Here is a 22,207-nt window from a genome sequence, read left to right as displayed (position 1 = left end):
CCATTCACTCTGCACACTCTCCTGCCTGTGGGAAATCTGCAGAGGCAGCGGCACAGACAGCAGTGCAGTGCAGCAGGAGATGAACACTTGCAACTGGCCTTCCCTTTCCTACAGGAACTCACGCAGTTCAAAGAGCAGAACGTCATCAAGGCACTGCTTGATGGACCTGTCACCTCAGTCACTGCAGGGAAGACTTCCAGGAAGAGGCAGGTACCAGGGACCCTCAGCAGAACCCTGCACCGCAGCAAGAAAGCAAGCTCCCTCAGCTGCCGCCCACTGCAAGCACTCAGGACCTCTGCTCCTCGGAGGTGGGAAAATCACAGCAGTGCCCTCCGGCTGCTGCTCCTCAGATCTGCAACCTCCTCACAAACACCAAGCAAGTGTACTGCTGGGGGCAGAGTCAGGCTGTGTTCATGAGGTCCACCCACTGGGATGGTTGAAACAAACCAACCTCAGAATCTACAGCAACAGTATGTTCGGGTTCCCCAGGACCACCCTCAGGCTTGAAGATTCCCTAGGACTCGGGACTCAGAAAAGCTGAGTTAGTTCTTTTCAGAGTCTGTGAGTCCTGCTGAGCTGTAATATACAAAATTATTATTATTTTTAAAAGAAATTTATTTATTTATTTGGCTGCACCAGGTCTTAGTTGCGGCATGCGGGCTCTTTAGTTGTGGCATGCGGGCTCTAGTTCCCTGACCAGGGATCGAACCTGGGCCCCCTGCGTTGGGAGCATGGAGTCTTAACCACTGGACCACCAGGGAAGTCCCATACACATAGTTAGGATTTATGACAGTGAAAGTAAAATCAGCAAAGGCAAAAGGTGCAGGGGTGAAGTCCAGTGGAAACCAGTGGTGAGATCCAGTTGTCCTCTCCCAAAGGAGTCACATGGACGATGCTTAATTCTCCCAGAAATGATGTGTGACAACACATGCAAAGTGTTGCCAGTCAGGGAAGCTCACCCATGCCTAGGGGTCCAGAGATTTGACTGGAGGTCAGTCATGCAGGCATGCAGCGTCCACGTGACTCACTTTAGCTACTCGGTCTACAGCCCCCAGATGTCAAACTAATACAGCACAGCCGAGGGCCTCAGACATACAAAACAGACCCTCACCATACGTCACACCACTAGCATGAACCACCTGGTCAGGTGGAACAGAGGTGCCTGGATTACAGAAATTCCCTACTAGGCGCAACACGCCAGGGTCTTTGTGGTGCTCCCCCAGGAGTGGGACAAGGACCAGTCTTCCCGAGACAGGCTTTTCCTTGGAACGTAAGGGCTTGAGTAACCTGGGCCTGCTGGGGTTACACTTTGCAATGAATTTTAACTTAATTAGAGGCCTCACTGCCATTTAAAAAAATGTTTTCAGGGAATTCCTGGCGGTCCAGTGGTTAGGGCTCTGTGCTCTCACCGCCAAGGGCCCGGGTTCACTCCTGGGCCCTGGGCAAAAAAAAAAAGAAGTTTTCAGTGGTGACCCTGGGCAAGGCTGGTGGCGAAGGGGAGGGAAGCACACGGTGCAGGAAGGAGAGCATTGGCACCAGCACGCCCCCTAGTGTTGGGGAGAGGACAGCAGAAACTGCCACGGTAACCAAGCAGGACCCTACAGGCCTTCCCGGGACAGACCCCTCCCATGTCCTCCACCTGCTTCTCATCTGCAGAAACACTTTAGCCTCCTTGGTCTTCCCCAAGTTTCAAAGAATAATTTAATCAGAGAAGTGAGAAAATGCAGAAACAAAGGGAAACAGTCAAGCAAGACAAAATAATAGTTTAGCCATTAAACAAAGTCAAGGACCTTTAGTTCCTCCCCAAGGGCTATAGATAATATTCGGAGCCATATCCTTTGAACTGTTTTGCAGACACTGAAACCCCCATCAGGTGGAAGACGTTAACTGCATGCTGACCACAAGCACAGAGACCCCAGACTGGTTGGAAGCAGAAGGCTGATGAGGTTGACTCCCTGATTACCTCACCACCAACCAATCAGAAGAATGTCCATGAGCTGATCACACATCCCACAACCTCCTGCCTCACTCTGTCTTTAAAAACCCTTCCCTGAAAGCCATCGGGGAGTTCAGGCCTTTTGAGCACTAGTTGCCTGGACTTCTTGCTTGGCGCCCTGCAGTACACACTGTACTTTCCTTCACCACGACCTGGTGTCAGTACATTGGCTTTATGGGGTGTGGGTGAGTGGACCCAAGTTTGGTTTGGTAAAACCACCACTTACCAGGTGCCTGCCTTAGGACACATTGTGGGCTGGGGGCGCTAGAGATGTTCCTTTAAACAATCCTGACAGCCCGGTGGGATGTGTGGTCTTTAGCTATGACGTAGAAGAGGCCCAAAGGGCCGGTAAGTGGTGGAGCCAAGCCTTCTCTTCTCTGGATCGGTAGATCCCAACAGCTGGGCGCAGTGTGGGCTGGAAGAACACCTTGGCATGTCTCTTGGTTCCTGGATGCCCAAGTCACACTAGGAGATGCTGGCACGGCATGAGCAACAACTGCACGCCCTTCGCCAGCCCTTTCTCCTTCTGTGAAAGCACTCATTCCTGCAGAGTCAGGATATGGGGAGCGTCTGACCAGGGCCAATGACCAGGTCTTTCTGCAGCTGGAGGTTTCTCTACTGTCCTCAGGACACTGTCATACTAACTCTATGAACTTTCTCCTGCCTCCTGACAGTGGTGTCAGAAAAACTTATCAGGTCACCTCTCTTCTGGAAATGAATAGGTTAGGATCCCTAAACCTGGCCAACATTTGAGAAGGTACAAAGAATCACAGTGGGGGGGCAAGTCCCCAGTCACGTGCCTGACAGAAAACAGACCCTTCTCCCGGGACTTCTACACAAGACTGGGACAGAGGCACTTCCCAGGAGACCTCCAGGTTGTAGATTTGGGCAATGATTCATCCAACCAACCTGGGAATATCACACATGCCACCACCTCCTCAGAGGGGAAAGGGAAAGGCAGGGAGAAAGCAATATGTTCAGGTGGAAGAGTAAATAAATGTATGTTGGATTCCATGACTGCTTTTGTCACTTGCTTCTCTCAACAGTGCCTGGCACCTGTTGGCTGTAGCACAGAAGGAATTGGGTGTACTGAGCCCAGACCCTGCCTTGCCCAGCCCAAGGAGTTCTGCTTGGTGACCAGGCAGGTACCACAAGCACACGGCACACACTTGGCCTCTTTCCCCAGACCCCGACAGGGAACAGAAAACTTTCCTCAAGGGCACTAAAGGACTTTTAGCAGCCCTTGTTGCCACTGGCTGGCATCGTCAGACAAACAGCTCTCCACTAACTTTATGCTGTGCTTTCAAAACGGCAAAGCCCAGATTCTCCAAGGATCCCCAAGGTCCCAGAAACCGGAGTTCCTCGATTTCTTTCAGGAGAATCAGGCATCATGGTTTCCTCCTCATTTGTGCACGCTGCCTGCCCTGCAGCCCACCTCCCAGCCCCTCCTCCATGCTGCTTCCCCGACTGAGCGTGAACCCTGCTCTCTGACCCCTGGCCTGAGACCAGAGCCCGGCTCCGACGGCTCCACCCCGCGTCCAAGATGGCCGCGCCCATGTGCCGCCGCGGAGGCAGCAGGCACGACTACCGGTTTCTTATTCTGAGGCTCTAAAGAAAGAGGAGAGCGTGGCTTTGGAAGATGGAGGGGCGGGAACTCCCCCGGGAGCACAGCAACAAGGAGGCCCGGCCGCGCGGGAGAACGGACTGGGAGAGCGGGCCTCGGCCTCGGCGGCGGCGGACTCGGATCGCCACGACAGTCCGCGCGGAGCCCGCTCGCCTCCCGCCGCCCGAGACGCCTCCCCAGCCTCTCGTACGACTCGTCGCGGAAAATGCTCGCACGCTGTCGTCGCTCCATCTAACCTCACAGGGAGCCACGTCAGAATCCTTTGTCCCCGAAAGGCGCCGTGTTGTTGCCCATTGGCTGTGTTACCCGCCCCGCCCCCAAAGCCCGCTCCTGCGCGTGCACAGCGTTCGGGCTCCCGGGGCGACGGCGAGCGGAAGTGCTCTGCTGACCCCGAGGGCGGTGCGAGTTGACGCTTGCGGTTGTTATCTGCCCTGAGACCTGGGGTTCCAGGAGGTGGAGTAAGGGGAGGCGGAGCTGGGGATGGGCTGGATGGGGAGGTCGGAGGGGCCTTGGGCAATGAGGTCGCGCCCCTGGGGGGTTGAGTGACAGGGCCGTGGTGGGGAGGGGAGGGGGCGGGGCTACGGGGGTCAGCGAGTGATTGATCCATTGCTTGAGTCATTCAGCGACCGTTTACTCAGTGCCTAGTAAATGCGGGGCACCCCTGTGTTTCACAGTAGTCTGTTCAGAATAGCCCTGTGAGTAGGTACTACGATGCTCTTTGTTTTACAGAGAGAAAGCAAGAACAGAAAGGCTGGGAAACCTAACCAAAGTCACACAGTAAAGTGGAGGGATCCTTTTTCTGTTTTCGTTTTTTCGGCATGACGCTTATGCCTTTCCAACAAACACACCCTAAATTTATCCCTTTGCTGGCTCACTGTCTCTCCCCTGCTAAGAGTATGGCTCCGCAAGATGGGGGAGCTCTGAAGTTTTGTTCACGTAGAACAGTAGAACCCGTAGAACAGTAGAACCCGTAGAACAGTAGAACAGGCACACAGTAGGCCCTGACCTCTTGTTACACGAATAAAAGCGGCAGAGCAGGCGGTCAGTTTCGTTCCAGAGCCCAGACCTTATCGGGCGGTAATTGAGCTCTTACTGAATGTCAATTCTTAAAACTAGAGTGAGGCACTGTGCCTTCTGGTGGCAAGGAAACCTTTGGGGTTTTCCTCAACTTGGCTCCATCATGGAGGTTGCTAATTGCATCGCCTGTGTTGTGGTCATTGCCTTTCCAGGGTCAGGGTTCATAGCTGAGCCCACGGCTCAGCAGCTTCAGACACCAGCTGATCTGCCATGGGCTTCCTTAGTTAGACTACAGAAGACCCAGTCTGAGGCCTCAGAAGGAGGTGCGCTCCCCGGGTCAGAGGCAGAGACATGGTCCTGAAGTGATGGTCCCAGCAAAGGTACCTTTGTCTTTGAATCCTTGGGTCCTGCCTCCTTAGAAATAAAATAGCTCCTCTGAGGGGAGTTGGAAGAGGAGCGCCAGCCCAGACCCCAGGGGCAGAGGGGGAAGGCTCACAGGACAGACCCAGGTGCTCTGGTTAGAGGGAAGGGGCTCACAGGATAGCAGGTCCTAGAAGAACTGGACCTGCAGTGCCCTCTGTGCCTTCCTTCAGCTGAGAGAGAGCAAGGCTGACTCGGTGACTCAACGTCTAGCCACCATCAAGAGCTGTGTGATGGTGGTCAGTTGAACCCCTATTGGAGGAGAGGGATGAAGGTTACAGACGGATGGCGGGACGCTGCCCTGCTGTAGTGCCTGCAAAGGCAGGATCAGGCTGGAAAGATTGACTACCTGCCTCACGGGACTTTCTCCACTCGTGACACATTTGTGCACACATCATTATACTTCCCTCTTGTGCCATGGGCTATTTTTGGTTTCTTTTGTTTGTTTTTTGTTTTTGGCAGCCCCTGGCAGCATGCGGGATCTTAGTTCCCCAATCAGGGATCAAACCCGTGCCCCCTGCGGTGGAAGCACAGTCTTAACCACTGGATGGCCAGGGAAGTCCCCTGGGCTAGTTTTGGATTTGAGTCAGTCCCATAGTATAAACAGCCTACTTATCTGTAGCAGAAATGTTGCATCTCCTCTACCCTGACTGGATGACCAAAGAGGTGCCTTTGGTTTCTGTGTGTCTGTGACATTTCAGCGTGGTCTCTAGGTAGGCCATCACCTAGCTCTGCTGCCTCTCAGTTTGATGCTAGTAACTGGGTCTGGGAAGTGGCTCATCAAGCTCCATCTTGCTGAGCCCTGTTGTGCTGATCCTAAGGCAGGGATTGCTACAGTAGCAATGGTTAACAAAAGCTCCTTGCTGAAACTGTGTTTTGAACACCGCCAAATAAGGAAGAGCATGGCGATCAAATGGACATAATGGGAAATAAGGAAGTATTGGGGCGGGAACAGGGTGGCGGTGGCCCACTGAAGGGCGGAAGGAGCCTGGCGCAAGGTCAGTGGTTTCCAGCTCCATGTGGAACTGACCAATACCTGGCCCTTAACCTCCCTCTACACACCTCCATTCCTCCCTCCTCGCCCCTCCCTTCTGCCCTGCGCTCAGCTCTGGTTTGTCTCCTTCCTCCAGACCACAGCAAGCTGTCCCTGTCCTCCAGACTTTGCTCAGGGTCTATCACCTCCAGGGCTCAGTGTGATAATAGGTGATTTGCAATCATTTCTCCTTTTTATTTTACTAGTAAATGATATTGTGAAAAATGAACAAATGCAAGTACATAAAAGAGGGAAGGTGGACTCACCACTGGAAGGTAAGCAGTGTCAACATTTTCATAAATGCTCTTCTGGACTGCTCTTCCTCAATAAATACATATTGCTTAACAAAGGAGATCGCGCTGCACTTGCTTTCTGGTAACCTACTTTTAAATATGTTAAGAGATGAGAACAGGATTGCATTGCATTTTTAAAGCCCATGTGGTCTTTCCCACGTTGTGTGTCTAATTTTTGATCTGAGTCCCCTTTGCTGGAGGTTTAGTTGCTTCCAAATTGTTGAATGGTGGAAACACCTACAGTTAACATCCTTGTAGCCTGTGCTTATTTATGATTGCCTTTTTATGATACATTTCCAGGCATAGAATTCCTGAGAGAAAGGAGATGTCAGGTTGTTAATGGCTTCCGAGGAGATGTCTTTAAACACAAGTCATAAATCTGTCCAGGAAGAGAAAATAAATTCACGTGGAAAACCCACAGGATCTTAGCCGTGTCCCAGGGGAACAGGCTGGAGCTACCAGGCCACGTGTCCAGATCATCCCCGCTGTGGGGCAAGAGTGATTGTTATGAAGCTGGTGATGGTGGTCTCATGGCTGTAGGCACTGATCTCGACCCTCCTAATTCTGCCTTCGTAGATCTCCATCCTTTGTCAGGGCAGAGCCGGATGGCCGTGGCCCAGGTGAGTTCCTAATTTACCCCCTACTTTGTTTCCAGTGAATTTGAGGCAGCAATTAGGAAATTATATTGCAGCCTTGAAAAATCTGTCAGTCCCCCTCGGCTCTGGCTGTTTTCTGTTCAACCTGTCATCCACCTCAGGTTCTCTAATCCTTCCCCTCCCCACCAAAAAAAAAAAAAAAAAAGGGGGGTGTAGAATGAAAGACACCTCTCAACTACTTCCCTTTGGGAACTGCACTGCATCTTTTCCTCTTTTCCTTCTCAGAGAAGATTGTTTACATAAATAGACTCGTCTTGCTTTTTCTATTTCTTCACTTTCGGCTCACATTTTGCTTTTTCATTATGTTTGAAATAATGAAAGTAAATCCATGTCTCATGTTCCAATATGCATAAAAGCAGTATCCAAAAGATCCCTACTTCTTCTCTCCCCAGTACCACATCTTCCTCACAGATGCCCACTGTTAACAATTTGGTGATAAGGTGCTGTAGATGCATTTACATCAATTTAACTAAAAATAGACATATATGTAACATGTGTTTTTGCACAGATGCCATCACACTCCCATACTCATCTTGCTTTCCCACCTGATTATGTTCTGGGTGTTGTTCCTCATCAATACATAAAGATTATTTCAGTTCCTATTTCGTGGTATAGAAGTATCATTTAACTATTTCTCTACGAATGGATACTGAGATTTTTAATTTTCTTTTTCTATTATATACAGTGCCTCATGAACAACTTTCTATGTATCTCTTGGCCCATTAGTACAGGTATTTATGGAGAATACACCTGGAAGTAGGAGTTTTGAATCAAAGGTGTTCACACTTTAAATTTGCTCTCCCAAATCCTGGACTAATTGCTGCTTTCACAAAATTTTAAAGACCAGATAATTTCTGTGTTCAACTTTTCCAGGCTGTTAAAAGATGAAAAGGAATCCAGTACATGTTATGATGCCAGTTAACTTAAATTCAAGGAAGATAACTACAAAAAAGCAAAAAGCGAAAGACCACTTTCACTTAAGAATATGGATGCCAAAATTCTAAAAACATGTTCTGAATAGAGCATTAATGAATTGAGTATTTTAAAAAGTACTCTGTGCATATGGTAAAAAATTCAAACAAAACTTTGTTCATCAAAAGGTGAAAAATAATTTTCCCTCTCACCCTGTCTTTGTGTCTCCATTTTTTCATGCATTCTTCCGAAAATCATGTGTGCCTATTTATCTATCTTGATATAAGAATCTCTTTTTCTTTTTATTTTCTTCTTTTTGCATATTACAGCACATTCTAGTCCTTTTCTTGATCATTCCATTTCACTGCTCAACCCCAGGTTTTCTCACCTCTGCCCTCTTGACCTTTGGGCAAGATAATGCTATGTTGTGGAGGGCTGCCGTGTGCATTGGAGGATATTTAGCAACATCGATGGCCTCTACCGTCTAGATGCCAGTGCCCCCCCCCACTGCCCCCCTTGTTTTGACAGTGGGCTAAGGAGGAGTGTGCTGTTGCAGGGAACCTTGACCTTCAGGGACGTGTTTGTGGACTTCACCCTGGAGGAGTGGCAGCAGCTGGACGCCACTCAGAAGAACCTCTGCAGGGATGTCATGCTGGAGAACTACAGCCACCTGGTCTCCATGGGTGAGGGACCCTTCACAGGGTGACTGGAACGCACGCCCTCATGTCTCCCTCTCTCTCGGCTGCTGCAGCTCAGGGGCGTCTGGGCCCTGAATAAGTCGGGCCTCAGGCTCACGGTCAAGAATTCATAATGGCGTTTGCACCCTGCACGGTATGTCCGTGCTCTCACCTTCTCTGTGGATGGTCTGCACTGAGGGCCTGCTAGCTGGGCTCACGGGGCAGTCACCAAGGCCAGACCACCTCTGCCCTGCAAGGATGGGCCTCGGTTCCGGAATGCCTCATGTGTCAATAACAAAGTCCTCTGTCATTTCCCCTCAACAGGATTCCTCATGGCCCAACCAGGTAGGATCTTCAGGTTGGGACAAGGAGAAGAGGAGGCCAGGATGGCAGCTGGAGAAAGCCCAACACGGAGGTGTCCAGGTGAGCCTGCACCGGGCCAGTAGGGCCATGGCAAGGGGACCTGGTGGGTCAGGGAGAGCTTGGCCTCGGGGGCGTGCCCAGGAGTTCTTCTCAGAAACCCTAGACTTGGGGACACAATTCGGGTCTGATGGAACGAGCTGCTGTGATATCCACACGATGCCCCACCTGCTGCCCCTCTGCAGCCCCGTGTTCTTGGGGTTCAGACAGAGGCAGCCACTGCTGTTCTGTAGATCCCGTCTCCACCTTCCAGCATCTGGGTGGCTAGGGAGATGTGCCCAGCCTTGTCTCCTTCCTCCTCCCTCTCCTTTCTGGAAGCTGTTGGGATTTTCCCCCTCTCTTGGGCATTTGCGTGTTCATCAGAAGACAAGCAGATGGAGGGGTGATGTTTCCTCTTTCCTTGGCATACTGTGGACCCTCGAAGTTTGAAACGCAGAGTCTTTAACCTCAGGGAAATTATCCTACTTGGTTTATTGGAGTTGGGATGGACAAAAAAGCTTTGCTAGTGACCTTCAGCTCTACCAGGCCAGGTACCACCACGTCCTTGTCTGCCCTCACTTTGTGGTTAAACAGTGTCAACTTCACACAGGTTTCTGTTTTCTTATTTCTCTGAGGCTCTTCCAAATCTGACTTGATTCCGCCTGTTGATAGATTCCTCCTCTTGTCAATACTTCCCTCCCACTCCATTATTTTGTCTTTTGTGTTATCTCTATTTATTAAAAAAAATAAATAAACTTGAGGGCATATTACTCCCACGATGGCATGCTTCAGTGAGCAGTGTCTCAGTTCTGGACAGAGCTGCTTCTTTCCTTTTCTGTTGTTTCTTTGTTTTTGCTCAGGGCCCCTTATCCAGAAAGTCTTCAGACATTGGTCTTCCTGCTTTTCTCTCCCACTCACAGTGGCCACTCAGTGGCCCCTCCCGAAGAAGTCTGTCTGGAGCGCTGTAACTATTCACTGCAGTCCGTGGACCAGCAGCCTGGGCATGGCCCAGCCTCAAAGTAGAAGTGCACACTCTTGGGATCCACCTCAGATTTACTGAATCTGAATCTGCTTTTCAGCAGCTGTTTAGAGTTTAGCTTCACGGCTGCAGCTGTAGTCAGACGCGGGCCCAGCTGATCCCAGGTGACTCCCCAGCTGTCTTTCCCAGAGCCCACTCCTGCCCGGCAGATGCACCCTGTCGCTCAGAGCCTCCACAGCTGTGCTGGCGTGTGCACCCACCTCCCTGTACCTTCTCCCAGGGACTTTTTGGACTCCAGTTCCCTCTTTATTGCTCCGTCAATCCCGTATCAGCTGCCCTGTAGAGATTCATCAGGGTTTCTTGTCTGGTAATGGCATGCCTTATCCTGCTTCCAGTGTTTCCAGGAAGGAAGAAGCACAAACTCGGAGGCACCTTCCACCCTTTGAGTCACATTTCCCTTATAGTACAAGCTGTATTATATTAAAAGTGTCACATGCACATGTTCAGTCTAAGTCTGCAGAACATTATGGGGTACAAAGTAATCTCGGTGCATTCCCAGTCACACCTCCAAGCACAGCTTGTTTTCAAGGTTTTTGTTTTTAAATCCTCTCATGTGCATCTCCATAGGTCCAGCGAATACCTTCACACCTGCATTTCTGGAGCTGTCAGTTTTCTCTTCCCTCTATGAAAAAATAAGGATTTACCTCAATTACACCTCGGCCTTCTGCTCCCCTGTTCTTCTCAATGTTTGTTAAATTTTTATTTTTTGTTTCTTTGTTAGCTACATTTGTAACTTTAAATAACATAGCTAAACTTCTATGTTTGCATTCCATTTGGTAACTTTTTTAAAACCTAGCCAAGTGCCTGTGGCTTTTTTCTCTGCGGGGAACACAAACCCCTAGAGGCGAGAGCCTGCATCTTATTCTCTTTCATCCAGGTGGGGGGCTGGTAGAAGCACTGGATAAGTATTGCTTTGATTGTTTTGGACCGGAGCAGAGGAAGGAGGTTTGTTATTCTTCCACAGCCCAGTGGTGAAGAGCTTGGGCTTTGGAGCTCACAGCCTGGATTCAGATTCTGGCTTCTTCACTCACAAGCTGTCACTTTGCACGCGTGGCTTAGCCTTTCTCTGCCTGTTTGTAGAACGGGGCTAATGCTAGAATTTACAGGATTGTCAGAATTTAATGAGTTGATGAATGTAAAGCACCAAAAAGGGTGCTTGGAATAGAGGAAGTTCTCAATATATATTATCACACTTTTTAGTGTTGTTATTAGCCATACGGAATATTTTTTTAAATGTAGTGGTCGTCAACTGGAGGTGTATCACATAGCGGCCTCTGGAACCCTTGGGATACTCATGAGTAGGCCCCACCCTCTAGAAATTGTTTCAGAAATCTGGGGTAGGCGTAGTTATGCACGTTGTGAATAACACCCTAGATAGTTGTGAAGCCCATGTCTAGTTGAGATTCATTGCTTTAACTGTCCGCTGAGAGGGGTTCAAAGGACTGGGAGACTTAGCAAGGCCATCACCTAGGAGCACAGGTCAGGTGGGATGGAAAACAGGAGCGCAACAGCTTGGTTCTCTTCCCCCATTCCTCCATTCTTTAAGCTACTTCAGGGCCTGTATTCTCCTCTGGCCCCTGGATGAAATCTCTGACAGGTCTCATAAATTCTCTGGTCATTCTGAGATAATAAAAATCTTCTATCAAGATCCAAGTATCAAGAGTAGCCTCACTGTCATATTTATTATTTTAAGTTTGTTGAGCTTTTCACAGAAAGAACTTTTACCTTTGTTAATTTTCTCTATTGTGTGTTTTCCGTTTTCCTTTTACTTTTATTTCTACTTCTACTTCTTTGAGTTTACTTTGCTGTTCTTTATCAGCTCCTTTTCCCCCCAACATTTTATTATGAAAATTTTCAGACAAAACAAGCAAAAGAATTATGGTTTGAACATCCATATAATACCACCTAGATTCTACAATGAATGTTTTGCTATATTTGCTTTATCTCCTATTTGTGTACTAATTCCTCTGTTCTTCCATCAATCTCCCTTATTTTTTGTGTGGGATGCATTTCAAAGTAAGTTATGGAGATCAGTACACTTCACACCTAAATATTCCCACAGGCATATCATTAACTAGAATTAAATATTTGTTAGTATTTTTTCTATCCTTAATGCTTAACAGGTAGTTTAATAAAAGGAAATGCATAAATAGCACAATATGATAGTGGGTTGTATATGGTAATGTTTTAACGTAATTTCCACATGCATTTTCCATGTATTGTTATGATATATTTATTCTGATGTAACTGCATTCTTTTCTTTAAAAGGAGGTTTATTGAGGTATAATTTATATACCATGAAGTTCACCTCTCTTAAGGGTACAGTCCTATAGGTTTAACAAATATATAGTCATTTAAACACCACCACAATCAAGATACTGGACATTTTCATTCCCCCTAAAACATTCCCTTGTTCCCCTTTACAATTAAACTTCGCCCCTACTCCCACACCTGATCTTGTTTCTTCTAGTTTTGTTTTTTCTAGAATGTCATATAAATGAATCTTAGAGTATGTAGCCTTATGTATCTTGCTTCTTTCATTTACCTTAATGCTTTTTAGGTTCATCCATGTTGTGACATGTATCAGCAGTTTGTTCCTATTTGTAGCCGAATGATACTCCATTTGCTTATCCATAGACCAGGGTATGCACTTTTGAGTTTTTTCCAACTTTTGGTTATTATGAAAGAAGCTGGTATGAACATTCATGTTCAGGTCTTTGTGTGGACACATGTTTTCATATTTCTTAGGTAAATATCTAGAGTGGGATTGCCTGGTCATGTGGTAGGTGTATGTTCAACTTCACAAGATGCTACCAAACTGTTTTCCAGTGTAACTGTACCATTTTGGATGCCCAGCAGCAGCATATGAGTTCCGGTGTTCTGCTACCTTGCCAGCACTTGGTATTATTAGTATTGTTAGTCTTTCTTTCTAGTAGCTGTATAAGAGTATCTCATTGTGATATTAATTTGCATTTCTCCAGTAACTGATGTTCAGCATCTTTTCATGTGTTTATTTGCCATCTATACATCTTTGGTGAACTGTTTCTTGTAACCTGTTGCCATTTTTGTTATTATTAAGTTGTGAGAGTTCTTTATATATTCTGGATGCAAGCCCTCTATCAGCTATGTGTTTTCCAAGTTTTTACCCCCATGCTGTGGCTTGTTTTTATCTTAACAGTGTCTTTCCATAAAAAGACATTTTTAATTTTGATAAAGTCCAGTTTATCAAGTTTTTCTTTTATGTTCCATGCTTTTTGTGCCCTATATAACAATTCTGTAACCCAAGGTAACAAAGATTTTCTCATATGTTTTATTTCAGAGGATTTATAATTTTAGCTCTTATATTTAGGCCTATGGCCAATAATGAGATGGATATTTTTACCTGGTATGAGGCAAGGGTCATTGTTTTTCTTCTTTTTTTGGCATATGCATATTTAATTGTTCAAGCAGCATTTTTGGAAAGACTGTCTCTTCTCCACTGATTTACCTGGGCACCCTTGTCAAAAACACTTGAGCACATAAGCATTGGTCTATCTGCCAATACTGCACTGTCTTAATTACTGTAGCCTACATTAAGTGTTCACATCAGGTACTGTGAGTCTTCCAACTTTGTTCTTCCTTTTCATAATGTTTTGGTCCTTGATATTTTCATATAAATTTTAGAATCAGCTTGCCAATTTCTGCACAAAAGTCTACAGGGATTTTGTTTGGGATTACTTTGAATCTGTGGATCATTGAAATACTAACAATATTGAGTGTTCCGATTCACAAACATAGTGTATCTCTCAATTTATTTAGGTCTATAAAAATTCATCTCAGTATCTCAGTAATATTTGGTAGTTTTGAATGCATAGGTCTTGCATAGGGAATGCAACTGCAATTTAAATATTTCATTTTAAACATATCTATTTGCTTTTTGTCAATATCTCCTGTGGGTTTTTTTTTTTTTAATTTAGTGGTTGCTCTGGGGATTAAGATATACATACTTAACCCTTTCACCACCTATAGTTATATTTTAACTCTTCAAGTCATATGTAGAAGGTTTACAGTAATATAGGTCTCTTACCTTCCCTCCTTTATGTTATAGGTTTTCAAATGTATTATATCCACATATATTTTAAACCCCTCAGACAATGTTATAATGTTTGCTTTCAACTGTCATACATACCTTAAAGAATTCAAAAGGAGAAAACTAGTCTCTATATTTACCCAGATATTTTACCATTTCTGTTGATCTTTATTTATTCCTGAAGTTCCACATTTCCCTCTGATATGATTTCCCTTCACCCTGAAGAAGATCCTGTATCATTTTTCTTAGAACAGGTCTGCTGGTGACAAGATCTCTTAGTTTTTGTTCTCCTGAGGATTTTAAAATTTTGTCTTCATTCTTGAAGAATATTTTTGCATCAGTGTAGAATTCTGGGTTGACATTTCTTTTCCTTTAGTATTTTTAAGATGTTCCGTTATCTTCTGGCCTCCATTGTTTCTGATGAGAACGTCACAGTCATTTGAATCATTGTTTCCTCATATGCAGTGTGCTTTTTTTTTTCCTGGCTATATTCAAGATGTTTTCTTTAACTTTGCATTCCAGATGTTTGATTGTCATATTTCTGGGTGTTTCTTTGAGTTTATATTGTTTCTGGTATTCTGAGCTTCTTCAATCTGTCAATTTATGTCTTTCTCCAAATTTGGGAAGTTTTTTGGCCATTATTTCTTCAGATCTTTTTTCTGCACTAGTCTCTTTTCCTTTGAGGACTCCAATGACATGAATGTTGGACCTTTTGATATTGTCCCAGGAATACCTGATGCTGTATTTCTTTTATTTTTCCCAATTTTTTTGTCTCTACTCCTCACCTTGGCAGGTTGGATCATTTCTGTCAGTTTAACTCCAAGTTCATTGACTCTTGCCCCTGTCATCTCTGTTCTGCTGCTCAGTTCATCCCATGTGTTGTTTTTGTTTGTTTGTTTGTTTTTAATTTCAGATATTGTCTTTTTTAGTTCTAAAGTTTCAATTTCTTTCTTTTTTTTTTACAGTTTCTGTATCTCTGTTGAGAACTTCTGTTTATCCATTAATTTCAAGTGTGTTTGCCTCATAGAGCTTAGTTTCAACAGCTGCTTAAATGTCTTTGGTATTTCCAGCATCTGGCATCTGTTGATTATCTTTTCCCTTGAGAATTGGTCACATTTTGCTAGTTTGTTATGTTGAATGATTTTGGATTCTATCTTAGATAGGGGTGATTGTTTTGTTCCTTTTAATCTTTGTTTATCATGTAATAAACCTAGTTAGATTCAAACCACTAGTTTTGTCTTGCCTTCTGTGGGTGTTGATTCCGGTTGGTTCGGTGTTCAAAGCCTTTGCTGTGCTCGTTTGCATCTGTGTTGTGTATGCACCATTTGGGGGTTAATTTGAGACTTTAGTCTTGAGTGGTGGTTTAAGTCTTTGTGCAGTTTTCAGAGCCTTTGCTCTCCTGTTTTACGGTTGTCTCCATGCATTTGTCGCTCAGGTGTTAGACTTGAGCTGTGGTTGAAATCTTAGTTTTGTTCAGTTCTTAAAGCTTTGGTGTGAGTCTTTGCTTTCCCTTGTACACACAGCTCTTGGATGAGCTCAGGACTTCTGGAGTTTTGTATGCCATTGGGACAGAGTCTTGTGAAAAAACAGCAGGGACAAAAAAGAAACTCACTGGTGTATGGGCTGCTTCTCCACTTTTGGACTCACCTTCAGAGTCTACCTGCTTTTTTTTTTTTTTTAACTTGTCAGAGTCCTAAGTAGCTGCTTTATATATTTTGTCCAGAGTTTTTAGCTGCAATAATCAGCAGGAGAGAGGGGCTGTACTAGACATACTCCACTGTGGCTAGAAATGGAAACCTTGATTTCATTCGTTCTTGCTTTTATCTTTATTACTTCTGTTCTTCTGCTAGTTTGAATTTAATTTTCTCTTTTCCTAGTTTCATAAGGTAGAAGCTTAGATCACTGATTTGATAGCTTCCCTTTATAATATAAGCATTGTGAATGTTATGACTGCCTCTAAGTACTGATTTAGCTGTTTTAGCCTCTGTATTTGTGGTGTAACTGACATACAAAAAACTGCATGTATTTAAAGTGCAGAATTGGATAAGTTTTGACATGTACACACCCAAGAATCCATCACCACAATCAAGATAGTGAAGTCATAGAGTGAGCTGGGAAGTATTCCATCCCCTCTTTAGTTCTTTGGAAGAATTTGTATGGAATTGGTGTTATTTCTTCCTTGAAAGTTTGATAGAATTCCCCAGTGAACTCATCTGGGCCTGAAGTTTTCTTGGTGGGAAGGCATTAAACCACAGTGTCAATTTCTTTAATAGATATTGGGTTATTCAGATGATTTCTTCATGAACAAACTTTGGTAACTTGTCTTTCAAGGAGTTTGTCCATTTCACCTAAGTTGTCAAATTTATTGGCATAAATCTGTTCACAATATTTCCTTATTATCCTTTTAATTTCTGAGGGTGTGTGGTAGTCCCATTTTAGTTAAAAAAAAAGTCTAATCACATGTAGAAGTGAAAACTATGAACTTCATTTAAAGGGAAATCTCTTCTCCAGCTAATGCCTGCTTCAGTGCTTCAGGCTGGAGTTTTTAGTAGCAAAGGAAGCATGCTCAGCTTTTTCTTTCTTTACTCCCCCTCACTCCCCTACGCAACAACTAGGCCATCTCTGGCTCCTTGGGTGAAGCAAGTGAGGAAGGAAGGACATACAAAGGACAAAAACAGTTTGCCCTAACTGATAAAGATGTGATCTGATATCGATGCCCTCTGCATGTGGCAGATTCCAAAGACTGATTGTTCCTGTCCCTGGCATGTTTATGGTTTCCTTGGAGACGTCCCAGCTAGGAACCTTGACTGCAATTTCCTCAATATAGGCAGTGCCTCTTTTCCAACGAGTTATTTAATATATCTCCTCCCCACCCTCACCCTACAGCACCATCGTATACTTCCAATCTCTTTTTGCTGAGGTCACCTTGATACTAGCAGAAAGCTCTCTCTCCAAAGTAACCCAATCCTGTTCCTATCCAGAGGGTCCACATCTGGCTTGTGGAGTACGTGTGTGTGGTGGGATCTGCACCTTGATCTCTTCACCCCGCATGCAACCTCTTTTCTGCGGTCACAGACTGCCTCACCCTGCCTGTCACCTGTAGAGTTTTTCTAGGTGCAAATCAGGTGCCAAGTCCCCTGCATCCCCAAAACTCTACTGGGTGTATATCAAGCAAGTTGTCTCTTTGAAGTTTTTCTTACTAGATTAGGGCTGAGGCAAATGTACTACTCCCGCCCCTATTGTTAGAGAAAATGCCACAGCTTTCCAACAGCTCTCTCTGAAGAAAGTTTCTTCCTCAGCTTCTTCAACCTTAATACTCATAGTTTTAAGGTGTCTGTTACTGCTGAGGGACATTAAGTGGTTTTGGCCTACTCATTTTAAGTCCTGCAAAGGCCTCTGGACTGGGGAAGCACTTGGTAGTATTTTATTACCAGCGTTTGAAACAAAAAGAGTGGGGTTGTTTTTTTTTTTAATATTTATTTATTTATTTATTTTTGGCTGCGTTGGGTCTTCATTGCTGCGCTGGCTTTCTCTAGTTGTGGCGCGCAGGCTTCTCATTGTGGTGGCTTCTCGTTGTGGAGCACGGGCTCTAGGCGCACAGGCTTCAGTAGTTGCAGCACTTGGGCTCAGTAGTTGTGGCTTATGGGCTGTAGAGCGCAGGCTCAGTAGTTGTGGTGCACAGGTTTAGTTGCTCCGCGGCATGTGCGATCTTCCTGGACCAGAGCTCGAACCCGTGTCCCCTGCATTGGCAGGCGGATTCTTAACCACTGTGCCACCAGGGAAGCCCAAGAGTGGGGTTTTTTAAAATGTTTTTATTTCCTTGTGATGAGAACTTTTAAAAAATTGTTTATAAAACAATTTCATAATAGATTTTTTAATTGAGGTATAGTTGATTTATGATGTTGTGTTAATTTCTGCTGTATGACAAAGTGATTCAGCGATACATATATACATATATGTATGCATTCTCTTTTATATTCTTTTCCATTATGGTTTATCACAGGATATTGAATATAGTTCCCTGTGCTATACAGTAGGACCTTGTTGTTTATCCATTCTATATATAATAGTTTGCATCTGCTAACCCCAAACTCCCACTCCATCCCTCCCTCACCCCCCTTCCCCCTTGGCAACCACAGGTCTGTTCTCTATGTCTGTGAGTCTGCTTCTGTTTCGTAGATAGGTTCATTTGTGTCATATTTTAGATTCCACATATACATGGTATCATATGGTATTTGTCTTTCTCCTTCTGAACCTACTTCACTTAGTATGATAATCTCTGGGTCCATCCATGTTGCTGCAAATGGCATTATTTCATTCTTTTTTATGGCTGAGTAGTATTCCATTGTATGTATGTACAATATACATACTTCTTTATCCATGTGATGAGAACTTCTGAGATTCACTCTCTTAGCAACTTTCAAATATGCAATACAGTATTATTAACTATAGTCACCATGCTGTTACATGGGTTTTAATAAACATCATGTTAAACCAATTCCCTAAGAGCATGGATTGCAGCTGGGTGGGCAGATGTAGCTTCTCAAATATCTGAAACTTCAGCTTTTGAACAGGAAGCGTCAATGTAAAAATGCAAAGCTCTGTAACCTTATGCAGCCATACTGATGATACAGACAATGCATGATTCAGACCAGTGCTGCCCAATAGAACATTCTGCAGTGACGGCACTCTTCTCTCTCTCTCGAACTGTAGTATGGGCACACTCTTTACATTTTGGTAATCTGGTAAGTATGAGTTGGTATCTTATTATAACTTTCATTTCCCTGATTATGAGTAAAAGTATTTGTCATTTCATATTTGGTGTTGACTGTTTGGATTTCCTCTTCTGTGACTTAACCTGTGCATATCCTTTATTTGTGTTTTTGTTGGGGTGTTTGTCTTTTTTGATTTATATAGATTCTTATAGTCTAGATTCCAATTTCGTGTGTAGTCAATATCTTTTCTTTATCTTGGTTATTGCTGGTGTTTTTTTAATAGAAGTTTTCATTGTAATGTAATTAGATTGATCAATTGTTTACTTTGTGCTTTTTGTATAATTTTATGTAACTTTTTTCTGACTGAGCTCATAAAGATGTCATATAATTTTCTTCTAAAAGTTTCAAATTTTGCTTTTTATTTTCTTAAAATCTGCCTGGAATTTATTTTTATATAACTCGTGAGGAAGGAAACTATTACATCACCTTTTTTCCCCACGTGGACATCCACTTGTATCATGCCGCATACTGAACCCTTTCAACAGTGGGGTGTGATGCCCCTTCAGCTACAGGTCAAGTTCCATATCCATGTGGGTCTGCTCCCAGGCTATTTTGTTCCATTGGTCTGTTTGTCCCTTTGTCATTTGCATGTTTTTTTTTGTTTTTTGTTTTTTTTTTATTAATTAATTTATTTTTATATTTATTTTTGGCTGTATTGGGTCTTCGTTTCTGTGAGAGGGCTTTCTCTAGTTGCGGCAAGCGGGGGCCACTCTTCATCGCGGTGTGCGGGCCTCTCACTATCGCGGCCTCTCTTGTTGCAGAGCACAGGCTCCAGATGCGCAGGCTCAGTAGTTGTGGCTCACGGGCCTAGCTGCTCCGTGGCATGTGGGATCTTCCCAGACCAGGGCTCGAACCTGTGTCCCCTGCATTGGCAGGCAGATTCTCAACCACTGCGCCACCAGGGAAGCCCCCGTTTGCATGTTTTTATAACTTTATTCTAATGAGTTAAAGTATGTAAAGCACTTAAAAGTGCCTGATACTGAGTGAATGCTATATAAATGTCAACTGTTACACCATTCTTACTGTTACTGATGTTGTAAATAGTTGGTAGGATGATTCTCCGTATCTCTTTGGACTCTTTGGTCTTCAAATAGGAATCATAGGATTAGTTTGTGAAGTTCCATGGGAAACTAGTAGGGATTTCAATTGCAATTGCACTGTGTTTGGAGATGAGTTGGAAGTAGGTTGCGGTTTGGTATCTTTACTCTATTGACTTTTACCATCAGTGAACTCTTATTCAACCTGTGTTTTCTGCCGTTTAGTAATGTTTTGAACTTGTCCTCAGGAAGTGCTTGCACATGTTTTGTTAAATTTATTCCTAGATACCTCTTAGCTATTATTGCAATTGTGATTGGGATCTTTTTTCCTATTATGGTTCCTAATTGGTTAATACTAATGTATGACAATGCAGTGATATTTATATATTCAACTTGTGGACAGAAACTTCTCTGAATGCTTTTATTAATACTAATAGTTTTTAGATTCTCTTGGGTCTTCTGTGTAAACAATTATCTTCATAAAAACAATTTTGTATTTTCCTGTCCAATTATACATTTTCTTTGTCTTCTCCCATTCTATTAGTCAGGGCCTGTAGTACAGTGTTGTAGATGCAGTGATAGCGAATTCCTTGTTTGTTTCTGATTCTGATGGAAATAATGATGAGGACAATGCTAGAAATGTAATGATAGTCAATGTGTGAGCACTTGCTGTGTGCCACAAATGCAGTATTCTGTGTGCTTTGTACACATTACAGAGTTTAATCCTCCAAATGAGCCTGTAAAGGACACTGGTTGTTATCCTCATTTTATAGAGGAGAAACTGAGGCACAGAGAGAAAATGTAACTTCTAAAACTTTCACCATTATTTGCTGTGGTTTTTTGAAAGATAGCTTTCATCAAAAGCTTCTTTTATATCCCCAGTTGACTAAGACTTTTTTAAAAAAAATCATGAATGTGTGTTGTATTTTCTCAAATGCTTATTTTCTGCATCTGTTGGGAAGATAATTTTTTTGTCCTTTAATCTATTAATGTGGTGGATTATATTAATAGATTTTCTCATGTTGAACTGTTCTTGCATTCCTGCACTAAACTCTACTTAGTTGTAAAACATTTTTTAAATTAATTGAATTCAGTTTACTCATTTAATTTCAGAGTTTTCCGTTAATGTTCAGAAGTGAGACAGATCTTAGATTTTCTTTTCTTGTACTCTACTCTTATTCTGGTATCTATGGTTATCTTAGCTGCATAAAAGAGACTGGGTACTCTTCCCTTTTTTTTTTTTTTCCTAGTTTCTGAAACTGCACTGACTGAAGTATACCTGTTCTTAAGAGTTTAATAGCAATCATCTGCAACAACATCTGGATAAGAGGCCCCTTTTTAGGGCAAGACTTTTGATTACCTAGTGAATTTTATAGTTATTTAAAATAATTACTGATTTATTCATGTTTTCTATATCGTCTGTCAATTCTGGTCATTTTTTTAGACAATTATGTTTCATCTGAGATTTCAAATTTACTGACCCAAGGCAGTAGTCTCTTTTGATTAAAAAAAAGTTTAATTTTTATCAAATTAAATCATGCCTGAGGTTTAAAGAATAAAATAAATGTGATAAAACTATAATGAATATCCAGGGCATGATAATGTACTTGGTCTTAGCCAAACGGCTGAGAAGCAGTCAGGGCATGACAAACATAAAAATTCAGGATAGTGATTATCTGAGAAGAGAATGAAATGGGCACATGAAGAACTTCAAAGGTAAAAATAATTTGTTTTTTAATGAGTGGTGGATACGCAGATACTTTTTGGTATCTCTGTTCTTTATAATTTACATATATCTTACAAAAATTATTTAAAATTTTCTGCTATGGAAGATGAAGATTTAGCTCACTTCATTGTTTTTGCCACTCATACACGTACAAACACACAAAGACTTCTTTTTTGAATATTTTTTCTTCTTTTTTATTGAAGTATAGTTGATTTACAATATTATATTAGTTTTAGGTGTACAACACAGTGATTTGATATTTTTATAGAATATTCCATTTAAAGTTATTATAAAATATTGACTGTATTCCCTGTGTGTACATTACATCCTTGTGTCATATTTATTTTATACCTAGTAGTTTTTATCTCTTAATCCCCTGCTCCTATCTGGCCCCTCCCCCTTCCCTCTCCCAATTGGTAACAACTAAATTGTTCTCAGTATCTGTCAGTCTGTTTCTGTTTTGTTATATTCATTTGTTTTAGTTTTTAGATTCCACATTTAAGCAAAAACATACGGTATTTGTCTTTCCCTGTC

At 43.3% G+C, this 22,207-nt stretch overlaps 2 protein-coding genes across 10 annotated transcripts in view; one reads left to right on the top strand and one right to left on the bottom strand.

Moving 5' to 3' along the window:
• The window catches only part of CHST7 (carbohydrate sulfotransferase 7), an 81,295-nt gene extending 77,309 nt beyond the window's left edge, over positions 1–3,986 (bottom strand). For both annotated transcript variants that reach the window (XR_014258768.1, XR_014258769.1), the window contains exon 1: positions 3,857–3,986. The gene's annotated coding sequence lies outside the window, so the exon portion shown is untranslated. The remainder of the gene's footprint in view (positions 1–3,856) is intronic.
• ZNF674 (zinc finger protein 674) overlaps positions 3,937–22,207 on the top strand; it is a 28,106-nt gene continuing 9,835 nt past the window's right edge. Inside the window, exons 1-5 of one of the 8 annotated variants that reach the window (XM_082446506.1) lie at positions 3,937–4,073; positions 6,297–6,365; positions 6,684–7,003; positions 8,508–8,634; positions 8,953–9,051. In XM_082446506.1, coding sequence (XP_082302632.1) covers positions 6,914–7,003; positions 8,508–8,634; positions 8,953–9,051 — 316 coding nt within the window. In that variant the 5' untranslated portion in view covers positions 3,937–4,073; positions 6,297–6,365; positions 6,684–6,913. Of the gene's footprint in view, positions 4,079–4,126; positions 6,366–6,683; positions 7,004–8,479; positions 8,635–8,952; positions 9,052–22,207 lie in introns of those variants that run through there. The other 7 variants (XM_082446508.1, XM_082446505.1, XM_082446507.1 and 4 more) reach the window with 7 other exon arrangements.

The sequence above is a fragment of the Balaenoptera physalus genome (genome assembly GCF_965194825.1).
Source record: "Balaenoptera physalus genome assembly, chromosome: X".
Taxonomy (NCBI): Eukaryota; Metazoa; Chordata; class Mammalia; order Artiodactyla; family Balaenopteridae; genus Balaenoptera; species Balaenoptera physalus.
This window is presented reverse-complemented; position numbering and strand designations above follow the sequence as displayed.